At 39.5% G+C, this 18,341-nt stretch overlaps 1 protein-coding gene and 1 long non-coding RNA gene across 2 annotated transcripts; one reads left to right on the plus strand and one right to left on the minus strand.

The window, feature by feature from the left end:
* Positions 1-9,036: 9,036 nt before the first annotated feature.
* LOC308310379 (Golgi phosphoprotein 3-like) lies at positions 9,037-14,408 on the minus strand. The gene is made up of 5 exons (XM_080756721.1): positions 13,961-14,408; positions 13,220-13,351; positions 12,140-12,254; positions 11,237-11,397; positions 9,037-11,143 (listed from the first exon to the last, which is right to left on the minus strand). Exons 1-5 carry the CDS (start codon positions 14,165-14,167, stop codon positions 10,880-10,882), a joined length of 879 nt encoding a protein of 292 aa, XP_080612847.1. The 5' UTR covers positions 14,168-14,408; the 3' UTR covers positions 9,037-10,879.
* Positions 13,396-18,268, plus strand: LOC308310380. The gene is made up of 7 exons (XR_013963492.1): positions 13,396-14,003; positions 14,490-14,575; positions 15,674-15,736; positions 15,846-15,966; positions 16,046-16,134; positions 16,329-16,476; positions 17,756-18,268. It is a non-coding gene; the product is annotated as an uncharacterized lncRNA (long non-coding RNA).
* The last annotated feature ends 73 nt before the right edge of the window (positions 18,269-18,341 follow it).

An 18,341-nucleotide genomic window follows, 5' to 3' on the forward strand; every position in this document is an offset into this window, starting at 1 on the left:
CCTTGTGTCCTTGCCGATATGCACACAGAGTTTGAAGTCAGTCTCATATATGCAAATTACCATATATGGGCATGGCAGTCGGATCTATGGCTCTGGACGACCAGATCTCTATATATGCCTGCATGGTAATGGCTGAGTCAGAGTGATGTGGCCGTGGTCCTGCCTAGGGCGTTGGGTTTGTTTATGGTTTTGTCTGGGTCAGAGTTTATAGTTATGTCTGAGTGAGAGACATATGTGGTCGGTCAGCCCTCCCATTAGCCAATTTTAATTAGGATAATACAAGACTGCAATATTGTGATGATGTGACGCAACAGGCTCCACAGAAAACGTAATCTCCTCTCCAACACAAACTTTCCTTCCATTAATCACTTCAACCTTGTATTTTGGGCATGTCTTCAAAAATACATATAGTTTCATCTTTTAAAATAGGGCTGAGGTGAGGTGATTAAATACAATAGGTTTTCACAGTAAAGACAGTGAGGGAAAACACTAACCGTTGCCGTGTGGTGTTCAGTTGCTGCATAGCGTCATCACGGCCATTAAGCAACTCTTTCTCAATGAGTTTCAGGTGGTTTTCTCCCGAATCCATCTCGCATTTCTGCTCCTCACGTACCATCTCCTACACACAACACATTGTTGAAGGTAGATATCCAGGGTTCCTACACATTTGGAATTTCAAAATTCCATACTTTTTCCAGACTCTAATTTCGAGCCTGTGGGTGTTCCAGACCTGGAAAAGTATGAAATTAAATTCCATACTTGTGTAGGAACCCTGTGTATCAGGTATATATGATTCTTTAAACACAGTAAAATGATACCAGACAAGCATGCAATGAGTTCAGTGGACTGGTGTCTGTTTGCCCAGTCCACTGACCTATCAATGTCGCTTCACATAGTCAAATGATTTATGAAAGTATGGATTCAGACCAGGGGGCAGTCAGACAGATATTTTGTGTAGCCACTAAGGAAATCGGGACTTCCTGAAAGTTCATATAATGGCCTGTTGTGGCCCCGTCATTGGGCCCAAAAAAACCCATATCTCCATAGAGGTCCATTTATTTGGGCCCAACTTCACCTAGACTGTATTACCTTAATAAACATGGTCATGAATACTTTCTGCTTCCAGTCACTAGTTTAAAGTCTCATTTCTCATGTCATGATATTCTTTTTGGAAAATTATGGTCCCATTTATTTAAAAAATGACCATAAAGTACAGTATGTTCTGAGGGGCGTGGCTACCATTACAGTCTATGATCGGGAGCCACCCCCGTTCGAGTCAAAATAAAAACCAATGAAGAAGAAGGGGGGAAGTCCTGCCTCGTTGTCTGGGCAGCTGGGCCCAAACGGATCTAGAAAGATGGCGATTTACAATTCAAGGACTGACAGGCTTCATCTTACGTCCATATCAGACCCGGAGAACGCTTTGTCCATATATTTTTTTTACAGACTATGATCCAGACCCATAGATTACATACATGTATCTGTACTATATACTGGACCATAGCACCAGGTTGATCCATGGATGTGGTCTGTATGTCAAAATCATGTCCACAGGCATTCTCTGCTGATGCTGGGATAAACTTTAGATTACTGGCCAAATCTGTGATGAACAAAACCATTAACATTGTTGTACAGCACCACATTGTTTCAGGAGAAAGGTGCCTTTTCATGGTTTATTAGATTTAGATTGTGGGCACCTCTCCAGGGCATATGTAGGCCTGGTTGATTGGAAAATGCATGTACCTGGGTGGACATATGTTTTTTTTATATACCAGTGCCAGATAGAGAACAATGCCAGAATAAGCTGTTTGACTAAACTAATCTCAAGGTGCATAAGGGTATTATAGAGAGTTTGAATCAAACCAAGTTAGCGGACGAAACACCACTACACTACTGCTTACACAGTAACGCCCCTTGAGTTTTGTACCATCTAGTTCAGTGGTTCCCAAACTGTGGTGCGTGCACCCCTTGTGGCGCGAGCACCTTCTAGGGGGTGCACGACATGAAAAGGCTAATGGCTCATATATGTGGATAAATAGGAAATATATCTCTATAGCTTATGTAATTTATATTTCCATGTGGGGGATGCGTCAGCTAGGTTGGGAGGTAACGGGGGGTGCACGGCCAAAAAGGTTTGGGAAACGCTGATCTAGTTAAATGAGCACTGAGGATTTCACTGTGTAGCTACTCAAACACACCCTTTGCTTGATCTTGGCCAGACCCATCTCTTCGTGCCATGCATGTTGCTCTGCCTCCTCTTGAGCCTTGCTGAGGATGGAGATCTTCTGGTGGAGCTCCATCTTCTCCCTGTTGAGCCTCTCGATGTCAGCCGGAGAGTACTTTGGCGCAAAGGTTGGGTCCAGCTGTTGATGAATGAACTCAAACACTTTGAGGAACTCCTTGGTGGAAGAAGACTGAAGGTTTTGGTGGATGCCTCTCCTCTGTACCCGTTTTCTGAGAGGAACTATAAATAAAATAGATAATACAAAAAGCTTTATACTTGGACAACTTCTGAAAACATTTACTTTCATAAGCCTAGTATATTTTGATGACAATACGTACTTTTACTCAAGCAATATGTTCTACAGGCCTTATTATATAGACGTGCATAGGTTACAACAAATGGGGTAATTGAGATAGTATAGATATTGCAGTTTTGCTTCTTTTACTTTACCCATTAAGACCGGGAAAGCATCCGTCATTTGAACATTTGATCAAATCTTCTTTTCCTGGAACAAACTATTTTGAGATGGGGGTCCACATAATTTTGGGGGTGCTGGACATGAAAACCACTGATTATAGAAACACATGTTTTTCAGAAAACTGGATTTAGAAAACTTTTGTAGCATTGGCCTCAAGTCTTAAGTGAAAAAAAAAAGAAAGAAAGATATCAGAATACTTCTTCCAGTGTTCCAACTTCCACAACTAGAGGCATTGAAAAGGTACTATGGCCTCACATAACTTCCTGATGCACTGCTGTACATGGGATTTGCCATGCAGAGGTCTGGTGTCCTTCTTTTTCGGCAGACACTCCCAAGTCCTCCAAACAGGCTGTTCGGTCCTCCAAAGCTGCTGCTACGATTCAAACCCAATCCACTAGACTAGACCTGTAGCAACCAAGTTCACAACAATATCAACCTTTTAACATGGATGGGTTCACAATACATCCTAAATGAATCTTTAGCCCACTTTTTGAATGCATAATGAGATCTTCTAAATCCCGTTTTACACCAATGGTGGTCTTCCTCTCAGAGGTCCCAGACTGGACAGTTTGATGTAGGCCAACTTTAGTTCAAGGACATGTTTAAAAAACAAATTGTTTCAATATATTATATAGCATGATTCCGTTCATGTGGAAGCCAAAGAAGAATGAATATTAGTGTTATGTTTGTTCCCTTATAAACAGCAAATTAAAGACTCAAACAAAAGAATAGAGCACTTTTTCATACAGGGCTACAGGCACGGACACGGTCTCAACGTGATGACAGCAGTGCTATTATTGAAATAATGTATGATTGAACCACATACATAACAATTAGCCTAACACAACATCAGGTCATCCATATTCAATAAATGTGTGCATTAACCTCAAAGTAAGAGCTAATGGCTGGGGAACTCCTTTCCCCCACATCAGAGAATCACATCACTAGAACCGTGCAGTGTGTTCTAGCACATAAAGTAGTTCTTGCATGGCAACACAGTACACTTTACAGTACACTACTACACAGTACTACAGTAAATAAGACTCAAGAGTAAACTAACAGCTTCACTCGGTTTACTGAAGGAAGACATTATGTGACTGAATAAAAAGACAAAAACCATGATAACTATAAGAAGTTATATAGCAGCATATTTTTATAATAAATCAACAACATAGCTGCAATTGTTCATTCGTGCACGGAACAGCTAGTTTACGGTAGTTTAGTAGTTAGGAATCACTATCACTCCCGAGCTCTTGTCCAAAAACGAGCTGCATAGGCTACTGGTGGATTTATTGTGAAGCACACAAACCAACGTCGAACTGATAAACAACAACAAAAAGTACACAAATGCTTAGTATAACATGGCATAAACAATACAGCATATAAGCATGAATGAAATAACGAAAATACAGTCAAATAACATGCAAAATAACAACATTAACATACCTTACTGGCTGCTCTATAAGCATAAGGGAATGAGATAACTGTGCCCTGGCCATGAACACAGCGATGCACAAACTTGGAACGCTGTCAAGTGACAGGTGTGCAACCATGTCTACTCGTCACCTGACACCAGACGGCCATATAAAGGGTTCCGCATAAGTGTTTCTGGTCTCGGATGGATTATTTTGAAGCATTCAATGCATTTATTGGCCTTAACCCCTAAACCTTTCATCTTTAACTCTTAAAGGTTGTATTCTGTGAGTGATATTATTTTGTTAATATAAATGTTAAGTAGCCCTATATTCCCCATGCAATCATTTCTATAGACTGTAGTGTTTAGGCTCTTTAGTAAACAGAAAATATTTTTTTTATTGATTGAATAGTTTATTAGACATAAATGTATAAGCAGCAACAGAGTAGGCCTACAGTCAAAAACTAAAAACCACCATAAACAAGTCTTTGAGGTTTCCATTCCATTTTCAGGTCAGGATACCTCCAATCAGGACTCATACATACAGGATTATTAAATAAATTAAATTGGAAGTTATGAAAATAGAATATAGAGCTTTTTAACAAACAAAGTCACTGACATGTACCGCCCTCGGGAATCATTAGTTGATTTGACGCCCAATCCAACCCATTGATGCTGAGTGGCAAGTAGGGAGGCATTGGGTCCCATTTTTACTTTCTTTGGTATGACCCGGCCGGCGATCGAACCCCCGACCTCCCAGTTTCAGGGCAGACACTCTAACCACAAGGCCACTGTCTGGTTATTGAGACCCTTTTAGCAGACCTTGTATTGTACTGTACTTCCCTGTGCTTGTCCATGCACACTGTTAAAGTATTCAATCAATCAATATTCAAGTTACACTGTAGGTCTACATAATTGGCCAGTCATTGGTCTACTACAATGATATTGATTCATATATAGCCTGACAAGCCTGATAATTGTGCTTTGCCCTTTAATCCATAGAAAAGATGATTCAACAAATTCTATATTTGTTTATTTGTGTCTTTCTTGAAATGTCTCTTGACCCAAATATTCCATCACTGCTGTTGCTACTATCATGAAATGGGCTCAATAAAAATGAATCTTATCTTGCCTTATCTTACTGTATGTGTGTTTCAGTCTATTGCACGTCAGAGTGACATGCATATGGATACAAGTTACAACCATACCTGGAGGGACAGTTATGATGTTGTGATTGGCTGTCAGCCTCAGAAGAATTATGTTTTCATTCATACAATAGAATAGACCTTTTTTCCCAACAGACATATTGACATGAAATTGTATAGGCCTAGGCCAAAGAGTAAACAAACACAGTATTAACCAATGCTATTAATTATGGTTGTGTGTTCCATTCAGGGTTTAAATAGCTTTGTACTGCAATTGTAACTATTTTTCATAATTTTAATGTCTGCTTCGCTGCAGTCTGAACTTCATGATATGAATGTTGAGGTTCTTTAACCAACATTCAGAGAAAATAAAGGGTTATGGCTCTAATTGGAGCTTGATTGGATATCCAGTCCAGTTAAAATGATGGAAGCATTATTAGAGTTGATTTGACCTAGTTTCTAATAGCACCCTTATAAAACAGTTCCTATCTTATCTACATCCATAATTAGTCGTGTGACATTTATTGCCACAGCTGTGTGGAGACCTGTTTTCAAACTAAGTCAACCTAAATATGAAAGTCTTATCACCATTAGCAGTGTCACGTTATGTAAAGTGTAACTTTCCCAAAACAAATCTGTGCTTTATACTATTATTTACAGTACTTGGCTGACAAAACAACTACCCAAAACAAATTGAGAAACATAATTCAAGTTGCATACCGTACAAGTTCTGATCAAATTATCACCAACATCTGTCCTGAAAGTGTAAATGGTGCATTTATATAGCACTTTACATAGATTTTGCATTACATTCACCCATTCACACACATTGTAAAGTCTACCATAGATCAATGCCTGAGGGACAGTCACAGTGTGATTTACTAGATGACACGGGAGACAAGATCTTCTAGACCTTTTTCACATATTGACATTAAATAGTAGACTAATGTTACATCCTTTACAGGTGTGATAGCTACTAACTAAGGTTCTGTTCCATTCATAAGTGTAGCAACAGGCTACAGCTGTTGTAACTGCAGTCTGACTCTATTTACCAGTTACAAATAATGAAGATAAAATAATTTAACTACCAGTTCTTGTCACCTGACTCCAGATACATGTAATGTTTTTGTACTACTACTACTTTGATAGCTGGACATGCCTCAACAAGTTAACAATGTCATAAAACATTTCCAGATGGCACATGTATGCAGATTACAGGCCTTCTTATCAATGAAACCATTGACCTATATTGTACATATGCCTGTGCCTGTAATTTATGTCAAATCCAAAGAGAGACTTAACTCTATTTGGATTTAATTGTGTGAACTGTGAAGTTACACAGAATCCTGAAATTAAGCCACCCAGCTCAAAGTAACATGGATGATGTCGGCCATGCACCTGAGATAATGACAAATATTGAGTAGACTAAAGGGCCTTCCACACCAAGCACTTTAACTACAACTATATTGTTCACCACTGTCTTATAGTTATAATGCTTGATGATTGATCTAACAGTGTTTAGTCAGACACAGAATAGGGACAGAATTTCCTGTCCACTGTTGTTGTTGTTGTTGTGCCATTCTATCAGTGCAGAACTAGCTTATAAGATACATTGTGCAAACCAAATTATCTTGTACTGTAAGTGTGCAAGTCCTCCCAAATGTACAGTAATGCAGGACAGCTATCAAACAACATGCTTTCTCATATTATTGCATGAGCAATGGAATATGAATTGGTACACATTAAAAAAAGAACAGGACATGAATGAGTGATAAGGGATTTTTGTTATGTTATTCCAACTGACTGAGTGAGTGTAATAACATTGTAAACAGTGTAACAAGACAGGGAGGGACTTGGCACTGACAGAGAGGGTTCCACGACTGTGTAAATGACGTCACCAGTACAGTATATAACACTACCCTGCTATCAATAGTACAAACCTGTTCTACTTGTCAAGACAGAACTACAGAGATATACAAGTCTGAGCTGTGCTTTTGTGTCTGTGAAAGCGAAGCAGATCTTCAGAATGACTGGCCATGGTGAGTATCCTACATCGGCAGATTTAATTAATATAACCTGCCTATATACAGTGTAACAGTTTAGTCTATGTGTAGCTAGACCTACAGCTGATATTTTTGATTAAATCATTTATTTTTATTTTGTGTGAAAAAGGGCAAATAAGTTTAAGGAAAAGGGTTAACCCATTTTGGGCGGGAACCCCTTTTGGTGTTTTAAACATTATGTTATAATTTAGCTATTAAAAAATAGCAGATCTACAAGCTCATAGCGTGCCACTGAGTGGCGTGCTATGAACTTGTAGGTCTGCTATTTTAGAAAAATCTTAAAAATGCGGCACAAATCTTTGAATATGTATTCTTTCAGAGTGAACGTTTTTTTTAATTTCTACGTCAGGCCTAAATGGGTGACGCAAGATACAGTATAGCCCTATGTGTAATAATAAGCCCTGGCCTTCAGCCTGTTCCTTTTTTGTGTAGGCTGTTGATATCCATACAATGTGTAATGTCATAATGTATGTCAAAATCATTCATTCATTCATTAATGCTCTTTCTTTCCTCAGATCATACAGCGACAGTTGTGCTCTGTGCACATGAGCTCCGTAAAGTTGGGGACAATCTCCACTGGAGATACAAATTACTGGAAATCCTGACCAAGAACTATAAGAATGTCATAAAATTCAAGTGAGACGAGCTAACTGCAATCCAAGAGAAAATGATAACGCAGTCATGCAGACACCAAGAAGAGTTGTGGTTGTGGAATTGGACCCTCTTCACTACTGCAGAGAAATGCAGGTGTCAGGTGGAATGGCAAATCCTGGACAAAAGTGATCAAAGTACAACTTGCAGGAGTACGGCGGATCAGGAGTACCATGCTGAAATGTGGCTCTATCAGCGCAGATCCATGGATGAACTGCAGCGAGAACTCGAATGGAAATGAGAACTTCTGCTGAGGAGCATAGTGTTGCATGCGTTTCATGTATACTAGACATGTGTATATGCTACCATGAAGACAGAAGTACTGGAAGCTTCTCTGGAAGCTTGACTTATTTGGTTGAAGCACATAAGACTTTTTTTTTTTTACCAATTATATATTTTTCCATTTCAATATAATTGCAAACTCAATTACTGTGGGGCTATGTCCAATAAAAGTGATTTGAAACACTTTGTCTCAATGAAATGTTTTAGAACTGACCACTGGTCAACTCTTTGCTAGAAATACTTTCTCTCATTTAATGGGAAATGTTTAGGTTTTTTTTCTCCGTCCTCTGATATAGTCTAAGCGTTAGTATTTTTGCCTCAGAAGTACATAGTATTCAAGTACAGGTTTATTCCACTGTAGAGGACCTTTGTTCATCTCAGTGTTAGATGTTTTGTACAATATTGTTATATATTGTACTGTCTCATATAATTTGTCTTTCTGTGACAGAAGCAAGAAAATAGTCAATCAATCCACTGTGGCTTATTAGAAAAGTAGCTTTCGATGGTCAAGTAGTTAACCCATTTTGACCTGAGATCAGATTCTAAAAAGTCTTCTACATCCTGACAGTTTTCTGAAAATAGCAGACCTACAAGTTCGTAACACGCCACTTGGTAGCGTGCTATGAGCTTGTAGATCTGCTATTTTCCAATAGCTATAACATAACATAATGCTTACACCAAAAGGGGTTCCCGCCCAAAATGGGTTCTAATATCCCCAATGAACCCACACGTATACCCTTACCTAGCTTAGGACTAATAAATAAAAACACTGAACGGAGTTAAGCATCTACTATCCTTTTTAATTTTTAAACAAAACAATCTGTAACAGAATAACAGGACAACAGAGAGAATTTGTACTGAATTGAGGCACTTAAAGGATCTATCCTTTATTTTATGTGGCAATACAAAAGCATACATAAGTAGAGGATAGGACACAAGATCCCTTTCACTGACTTTATTTCCATCTTACACGTAAAATGTCTATTAATTATATTATTCTTTCCTGTGTAGCAAGTTCCCCAGCCCTCCACCAATGACATGCATGGTCACTTTAGTGTAAACTGTGTTAAGCAGTTCTTCACACCTATAGGCATTGAACAAAAAGGTGACATGATTTCATATTATATAGATCTTATTAGTCAGACCAAATACAATCCCTTACAATGGGAATTTTACATTATAAGCAAGGTTTTCCGAGGTTGATTCAGAGTTGATTTAGCTAAAGATAAAACTTCATAAACCGGTTTAACATTGGTAAATGTTTAGTTGTATACAGTCTTTGAGTTTAATCTGTGCCTAAAATAACATTGTAAATAGCACACTGTAGTAGAATAGACTACAATGAATACAAATACATCAAGCTAATTTATTAAGGCTTGATGAGAAGTACCTAAATATGTGGCATAAAAACTGGAAGGGTTACACTTAAACCTTATAAAATCTAAACACGCCCATTTCACCTTTCCATTTTAACAATGACCAACTCCAGGCCTTTGTCAGTTCTGATGCAGGCTATAGGTACAGAGATATCCCTGCACATTAATCTGATACAGAGTAGGCCATTGTCTGTTATACTGTGTACATGCATCTTTGTCTCACACTGAGGACATGTTGGCTTTCTCAATGAAACAGAACTTTATTATAAGGCAAACAGGGAGAACGCTAAATTGTGTGGTGTTTTATATTTGGAAAGTATGATTGCTAAACATAATGGTTCCCATTCTCCTTTTCAGAAGTGGGTTATTCAACCCAAAGAAATCCCCCTAAATTGTACCCCAATGATAGGGCCACACACTGTGCAAAAATATTTGGCAGGCTACTAAAGCAGCTATTATCAACATAAATATAAATGGAAGACTAGTCACATTCTATAAAATATAGAATGCATCCCCATCAAAGTGGCAAAGAAGATAACAGAGTTTTGTTGAATTAAGGACTTAGTTCCTTTTTTTTCCTTTCTCCAGGCCAATTAAAGCAAATGAATTACCCTCCCCACCATCAGTACTGGAAGAAATGTACCGAGTTCCTCATATCATCTCTGTCCTCCTAACAGGCAAAGTCAGAGGATAAGATTCATAGAGATAATGAATCAAGCATCATTAAAGTGGGAATCAAGTACTAGAAGCAAGTCTGAGTAATACAGCCTTATTTAAACTTTGTTATGCATTGTCTCCCACCAAAAATAGCTAATCTAATAGCTCACAACACGTTGCACTGCAATGCATTGTGACCATGTAGATTGGTTATTTTCGGTGTGAGACACTGGCGCCCAACTAATCAACAGTAAGAGTATAAACTGCATGTTACTTGCTTTATTTATCCTTGAATAAGAAAATGGAGCAGACGGCAGGAGTTACCCTTTGTTGTCATCTAACATCGTAAACAGAAGCCCATCTGTTTGTAGTGTCACTCAGAGTATATCAGAATACACTTTCTACTCATGGCAGAACATATCTCCCTGTGTGAGGGCAGCTTGTAAAGCGGTCTTGTCATTTGGTGTAACCGGCCACCAACATCTCATCATCTCGACCAAACAGATTGTCCCATTAAGCGAAGTCTGCCAACCAGTCAAAATACCATTGTCCAAAGCCAGATCTTCCAATCCCAAACAGTCAGCTGTTCTCATTTGGTGAACGCTGCCACCACCGCCCACATGAGTTCATTGGCATTGGGTTTGGTGCTCTCCACCTCAGGCTCCAGTTCCACCAGCGTACGGACTCTCTTCATGCCCAGGTCATACTGTTCATCCTGGAGTGGTGCAAAGGCGTTCTCCAGAACATCAGACGAGTGGGCCAGGAGGATTAGGGCTAGAATCCGTTTGTCTATCCGGTGTGGGTCATTTACCCATTTATCCAAGACGGAATCTTGGACCTTCTTGACAAGTCGCTGCATGTAACAAATGTGATTTATACATTACTTATCTGATATGCGTGTGTAATCGCATACACATTCATGAATGACTGCAGCAGCATATCTCACCTTTTTAATGTTGTTGTTGGTGAGCGGATGCGTGGTCATGTCGAAAAGTAGGAAGTTCTGTTTCTCTGTAGTGAGTACACCTTTCTCCACCAGGTTCTTGGCGAGACGCTCTCGGACGTTCCTAAGCTGGTAGTGCAGCTTCAGCGGATTCCATGTCTCTCCTAAAACACAAGAAATAGGATGCATTAGTTAGTACGACATTCTAAAGAACATCAATGTATAAGAATGATTACCAAATTACCCAATCAGCTTTTTTGCATTATGTTCCAATTCTGTACACAAATATTTTCATAATTTGGGCATGTGACTTAAAATAATGCCCATTGCTTTAACTTTTTCCAATAAACATCAACATTGCCCGTCACTGAATCTGAGTAAATGCTGCAATTTGCTCTTATTTTGAAAGGTTTGAATGGTTAACAGGAATTAAGACAGGTTGTTGTGTGTGTGATGTTAATTTGCTTGACAATAGTGTGAGACCGCAATAATGATGGTAAACATATGCAAATACAAACAGCAGGAATTGTTATTTGTTACGCAACACTACAGTTGCTTGGAGGCTTTAACTGCTACTGGCTAGGTCATATGGTGGCTGAACAGATCACACCTTTAAAAGTCAACACTGGGAGTTGTGTCAAAGGTGAGTCTGTGTAATCAATACATGGTTTTCCTGGCATATAAACTGACATCAACGTAACTTCCTTTAGGGTTTTAGGGACGTACTACTACTAGGTGGAAACACCTCCATATTTATGATGATCCATATCGGCTGAAAAGTCTGATGACTTGATACATCAGTGAGGGCACTATAAAGCATATTAGTTAAGTATTGGTAATACAAATAAGATGTTATATTAACTTCATGTGCTATATTGTGTAGTGAGCAAATCAGGTTTATCGTACCGCTCAGCAGCTCTATCCAGCTCTGAACTGTTTCTGGAGGCTGGGTTTCTTTTACGTGTCTCAGAGCCTCGTCCAGCAACATGTCTCCTGTTGGTGCATCTGATTTAAAGATCACCTGCGCACGCACGCACGCACACGCACGCACGCACGCACGCACGCACACACACACACACACACACACACACACACACACACACACACACACACACACACACACACACACACACACACACACACACACACACACACACACACACACACACACACACACACACACACACACACACACACACACACACACACACACACACACACACACACACACACACGTAAATACAGACAAGCAGTAGCATTTGGGGTTCACTCCAAATTCAGTCGAAGCATCAAACTGACACAGAAAGATAAGTAGATAATATAAAAAACTATTCAGTCTGTATAACATTCTAGTTTAAAATCTGGATTTTAACTACTGGTCACTTGCGCATTGCATGTTAATCAAGTTAGTGTTTATGAGTTAATGTCTACTGTATTCTGTTATTGTTTTACTGTGGTGTTTTGTTTTATGTCTGGAGCAATAAAAGAACCAAATGAATTTCCCTGTAAGGGATAATAAAGCTGATCTGTCTTAAGACTCTGAAGTAGCCATACAGAACACAGGGTCAAGGCTCAACTTCAAGCACAAAATGTTCACGATAGAGGGGAAGAAAACTAGCAGATCTACATCAACACATTGTGAGCTTGTAGAACTATTTTAAAATAGTAAGAAATGGCAAATAAGTTTAGGGGTAGGGCAAGATATAGCACTATGTCTATTTGCTCAGACACTATGACGTAAAATTCTCCATTCATTGTTTGTGTAGGACTGGGCTTTGTTTGCTAAATGCGGTTTAATCGTGGTTCTAAAACATTTGAAAGACTCAAAGACCCAAATGAATATGTAATTGTTTGCATATCCCCATCTAAAAACATTTTCTGCCCCAGGTACCCCAGTACCAGATTAGTGTTGTTACATTTTTTCTAATAGCTGAATATTAAAGTGCTCATGTATTTGCTTCTTTTGGGCAACACTGTTCCCCTTACCTTCCTTGACAGTAGACTTCTCCTCCTCATCCCTGTGGCCTCCAGCTGCAGTCGGCCCCTGAGGGCCAGCTCTATCAACATGCACCCTCTGAGACCCGAGGAGATGCAGTCATTCCAGAAGGAGGTGTAGCCCTGGGGAGGAGGAGGAGCAATCCAAACACATGTAGAGAGGCGGATTAGAGTTGACGTGTTATTACACAGTTCCGGGTTGAGGTGTACCAGAATATGAATAATAAATTAATAACACAGAGCCTCTAACAATACGTTAATCAATTACGTTGACGTTGTAGTAGCTGCAGGCAAGCCCCGTACTACGAATACATTCTAAAATGAACGCTGCTCTGCTATAGTGTTTAGATTACGTAACGATCACAATCAGCTATAACCTATAACCCCACATTATTGACACATACACTTGAAGAATAACGTTGCCAGCTTCCGTCAAATGGATAATTAATCTACGGTACATTATTATAATTAACATCAGCGTTGAGCTGGGCTCAGCTGGCTGCCAGACAGCAGTAAACGTACAGGTCCCACTTCCCTGGCATCAGCCAGTTTACAAGCCTAATATGATTGCTCGGTGTTGTTTACAGAGCAGATCTACAAGTAGCCTACTCTACAAGCATTGTAGATCAGATCAGATCTACAAGCAGCTTCTAGATGTGCTCTTTTTTCGGCGTCGAGCGACAGCGCAACAAAACAACAACCACACAACAACAACAACAAAACCTTCCAAACCTCTCTGTCCTTCAAGCCCAGGAGCAGAACTTCTTCCATGAGTGTGAGTCTGGTCTCTTTGGCGTCGCCTCCCCCCGTCTCCCCGTATCCGTCCTCCTCCCCCGGTGTCACCGTGTCCTCCTCGCCGTCGGATCGCCTCTCCTTGTCGGCCTCGGTGGTCCTCCTCTGGACGAGGCCCGACGTTCTCTGCGTGAGAGTGCTCGTCATTATAACGAACGACTCACAGTCCGATGAGACAAAACAAAACTGCCTGTCTGTCTGTCGCCAAGGAATGGTTGGTTGTCGTCACGGCATCAAAGTGATTAAAAACACTAAAGGTGTGAATTTAACCGAGTAAAGGCAGCAGCATGTAGGCAGATGTCACTACTGTACTGTCTGTAACCCTTAACGCTGCAACAACTTGGATTATCTGTTCTGTTCACTTCACTTCCTGATCCAACATGGTGGCGGTGGGTGACGTTTAAAGCTACAATGTGGAAGTTTTGCAGCATAGATATACGGTAAAGTAAAATGTGTCTATGTTTTGCAGGATTTCCATTCGAACCCAGGCAGTCTCATGGGGTGTCCACTGTCCCCTTCCTTCCACGTGGGAAAACCCAAACATATTCCACCTTGGTAATATGTTTTGTTTACTTTTCAAGAGAGAATCAGGGGAGGGAGAGAGAGAGAGAGAGAGAGATATTTTATGGTGCAGGACTATTTATCAATCAGTAGCCAAACCATGGTGTCCAAAATTCTAATATCAATGGAAGAGTCATACAACATTCAACCACTGCAGTGCAGATGCACTGTTTTTTTTTTTTTAGAAGATTAGTATTAATATACCGTAGGCAATAAATCACGGATTGTAACTTTAATGTAGATTTAACCCACTGATAAACGCCCCAGGCGCCCATATAGTATGCGCCCCCCAGAGTACGCCCCGACTCGCACACACACACACACACACACACACACACACACACACACACACACACACACACACACACACAGTCACGTGCAGGGGGGGCTAGGGGGGCTTGAGCACCTGCCCTTTTGCAGAAAGTGCCCTTTCTCTCTCTAAAAAAAATAAGTTTTATTGTATAGCCAATAAGGGCTTGTGGTGGGCCAATAAGGGCTTATGTAGGGGACCAATAAGGGCTTGTGTGGGGGGGGGGGGGAATAAGGGCTTATAGCCTACGATGCAATGCAATATAACTGTAGGCCTACAAACAAAATAAAAGGTAACACAATTGCATGATGGTAAACATGGCAACAAATGGTGTCTGTTTCCTGTTTCTGCACAAGGAGGGCGAGTGTATTTCCAAACAGTTTTTTATACCCAGCACCCTTTTGGCTGCCATATTTTCTATATTGTCTATTTTGCTATGCATTGTATTGTCTATTTACTACGTTTCTATATTATCTATTTTCTATGTACACTATCGTTATAAAGACCAGGCTTCAGGAGTTCAAGTTCACTTATATGACGCCCATTTCCGTTACGTCAACATATAGAGCGTAGACTCACAGCCTCACAACAATCATGGCGTTTCCGCCTGTCCGACACTTGAGTGTTTGAGACGCTTGTTAGCGTGCGGAGCGTGTCACTATGAAAGGTTCGTTTTGTTACTTTGGTGTCATGTCATTCAGTTATTTGTCAACATTTGAGTTCCTCATTGCAAAACTTTACAAGGTTTATTGATCGTTTTTGTTTATTATGTTTCCTTGCAGTCCTGATTGTTATGATGCAGTTGTCTGTTCCCTTCCTCATTTGAGCTATGGGCAGCCAGTGAGGTAAATAGCGTTTGTTTTGAGCATTCGTTTGTTACGCTATTATTTATTTCGTTATGTGTTTAATTTGGTACTCATGTTAATTATGGTTTATTCTTTGTGTTTTCGTCAGTTTGACGTAGGCTTTGGGCCATCCATGTGTTTGTTCCATGTTTGTTCCTCATGTGCTCCACCATGATCTTTGAAAGCCAAGCCTAAACCAACAGGATGAAATGGAACACCAAACAGATCAAGTGAGTGCAGACCAACAAAATAACAAATGGAATGGAAATGGAACTGCTGGATTTTAATTATATGATTTATTGGTTTTAGTGACTTTCCTGGAGAATTACATGGTTGAGTGACATCATGGTATTGGGACACCCGTTAACAAGTTAGCACCTAGCTGGAGAGGGAACAAGGTGAATGTCATTTTTATGGTTATTGGTTTGTGTCATATTGTTGTGAGATCTTGTTTTATTGGTTTGTTTATATGGTATTATGGTTTGATATGAAACTTTTATTGGTTATTTGTAAACTTATTTGTTTATATGAATGCCTCACATTATTGGATATGTCTGCCTGTATTGATCATATGTTTGTGTCTTGTTTTTAGTTTTCACGTTGATCCATTAAAGAAACTTCACATCATCAGTCGGCCTTCAACCTCTTTGTCCAGCCTGGTTCGCTACACACACAACACAAACTCCTACCATATCAACCTGTTGCAGTCATCATCAATCACCATCGACAAACAACTACAAGTAAGTAAACAACAAGACGCCCAAGTCCCAAAGTGTGAGCACGTTGTTAAACCGTATATCTCTGGTGATAAAAGAAAGAAAGGCCCTATTTCAAGTTGAAATCTTTACTCTGATACGGACACAAGTATTGAAATTGGATCGATTGGAAGGATCTAACCATAATGGATGTGTCACGCTATTGAAGCTAATGAAATGAGCTATACCATAGGGATGAATGAACGCGCAGAGCGCGACATTTAATGTGGATTGGAATGAATTGATGTTGCTATTAAAGCGCAAATAACATGCATTTTAAAACTGCTTTTAATATTTAATAATCATATTGTCTATGTCCCTCAAAGTTATTTCTAATGGTTTGAGCCTCAATCACCACTGATATAACCAGTCCTTGTCATTTATTTTTGGACTTTGAAAGCAGTTTTAGCTGCAGTACCACAATGTCCTGAGGTGGTGGGAGTGCTGATATGCAGATTATTTAATATTTGAGTCATTATAATACTCATGCTAGATAAAACCAGGCTTGTTTCCATTCCATGCCAGCTTGGAAAATCAACAATGGTGGACATTGTAAACAAAGTGGAAATGCAAATTTGCAACTGAAGACTGAAGAAAAGGAGGAATTATATAAAGTAGGGTGACATTGATGACATCACGATGAGGCCAAAATCAGTCGAGCTGTTTCTGAGAGCAATTTCCATTAAAACACCCATATGACATGAAGGCCTGATTGTTCAAAATTGGTTATTTGTGGGGATAGAAAACACACATGGGAGCCCCAAAAACACAAAAGAAATTGAAAAAGTTGAATTTTATGTTATAGGTCCTTTAAGCAAGCTTTGTGCAACGCTAAGTTTGGATCTGGAAAATAAGCGCTCCTGTTGTATTCTAAATACGGACGTCACGTCACGTTTTACTGATGTCTGTAAATGAAGCGGATTAATTACTCCAGTATGAAAGAGGCCTGTCCGTGTGTTTGCTAATACAAAAACAGCTTAATTGATATAAGCATCAAAGCAATATTTTAAGTACTTTTTATTAGCAAGTGCATTCCATAGCGCTGGACCACACATGGACATCATAAACCTGCGACGGGAACAGTTCCTGTAAAAGATTATATGAAAGAAATAAAATATTTAACTGGTTTATATTTTACAATTTTAGTTATAGATGGCAAGTATAATGTTAAGGAATATTTGTCTTATTAGCCAGAGATCCTTTTAAAATGTTTCTATTACTGTGAGTGATATGGTCAGCTTCTGATGTCTTTCTTTCTTTCTAGATGTAGATGGAGATGACTGTAGATGCTGCTGGAACACTGAACCTGGTCTCCTGTGTGAACCACCCCATCCTGACTGCTAAGATGTCCATGTGGACATTATGAGTGTTTGTATAGAGAGAAGCATGGCTGAAGAGCTTTGCATATCAGTCGTTTCTTGCTGCTGCCAAAGTCAAATTGTGATATCTGTAGTGTTTAGTTCATGGCCGCTTATGAGATGTAGATATAAGTACACCTGACTGGTGGAATAGCCTTGTGATACATACTGGGTGTGCTCTTTGGTCGTTCACAAAACAAACAAACAAAAAAATGCCACAAACTCACTAAAATGCACAAAAATCACACAAATCAAGGGATGTCCGACAGTCAGTGTTGGATATTGTCCAACTCCTAATTGCCGATATCAACAGATACCGATATATATATATATATATTATATGCAGGCTTTTTCCAGTGGTGGAAACATAACTCAAACTTTTTACTTAAATAAAAGTAGGCAATACTGCAATATAGAAATACTCCGTTACAATTCAAGTACTCGAGTTTACTCGAGTAAAGGTACAAAGGTTTTGTTATAAAATGTACTTAA

The sequence above is a fragment of the Protomyctophum bolini genome, assembly GCF_963924005.1.
Source record: "Protomyctophum bolini genome assembly, chromosome: 22".
In the NCBI taxonomy this organism is placed as follows: Eukaryota; Metazoa; Chordata; class Actinopteri; order Myctophiformes; family Myctophidae; genus Protomyctophum; species Protomyctophum bolini.

Bases quoted from the DNA above. Each gene is read 5' to 3' on its own strand.
- LOC308310379 (XM_080756721.1), bottom strand. From the start codon at position 14,167: ATGACGAGCACTCTCACGCAGAGAACGTCGGGCCTCGTCCAGAGGAGG. The intron at 13,352-13,960 runs GTTTGGAAGGTT...CCTCCTCCCCAG, and splicing joins TGGGCTTGAAGGACAGAGAG to GGCTACACCTCCTTCTGGAA. The intron at 12,255-13,219 runs GTAAGGGGAACA...GTGCGTGCGCAG, and splicing joins GAAGTCTACTGTCAAGGAAG to GTGATCTTTAAATCAGATGC.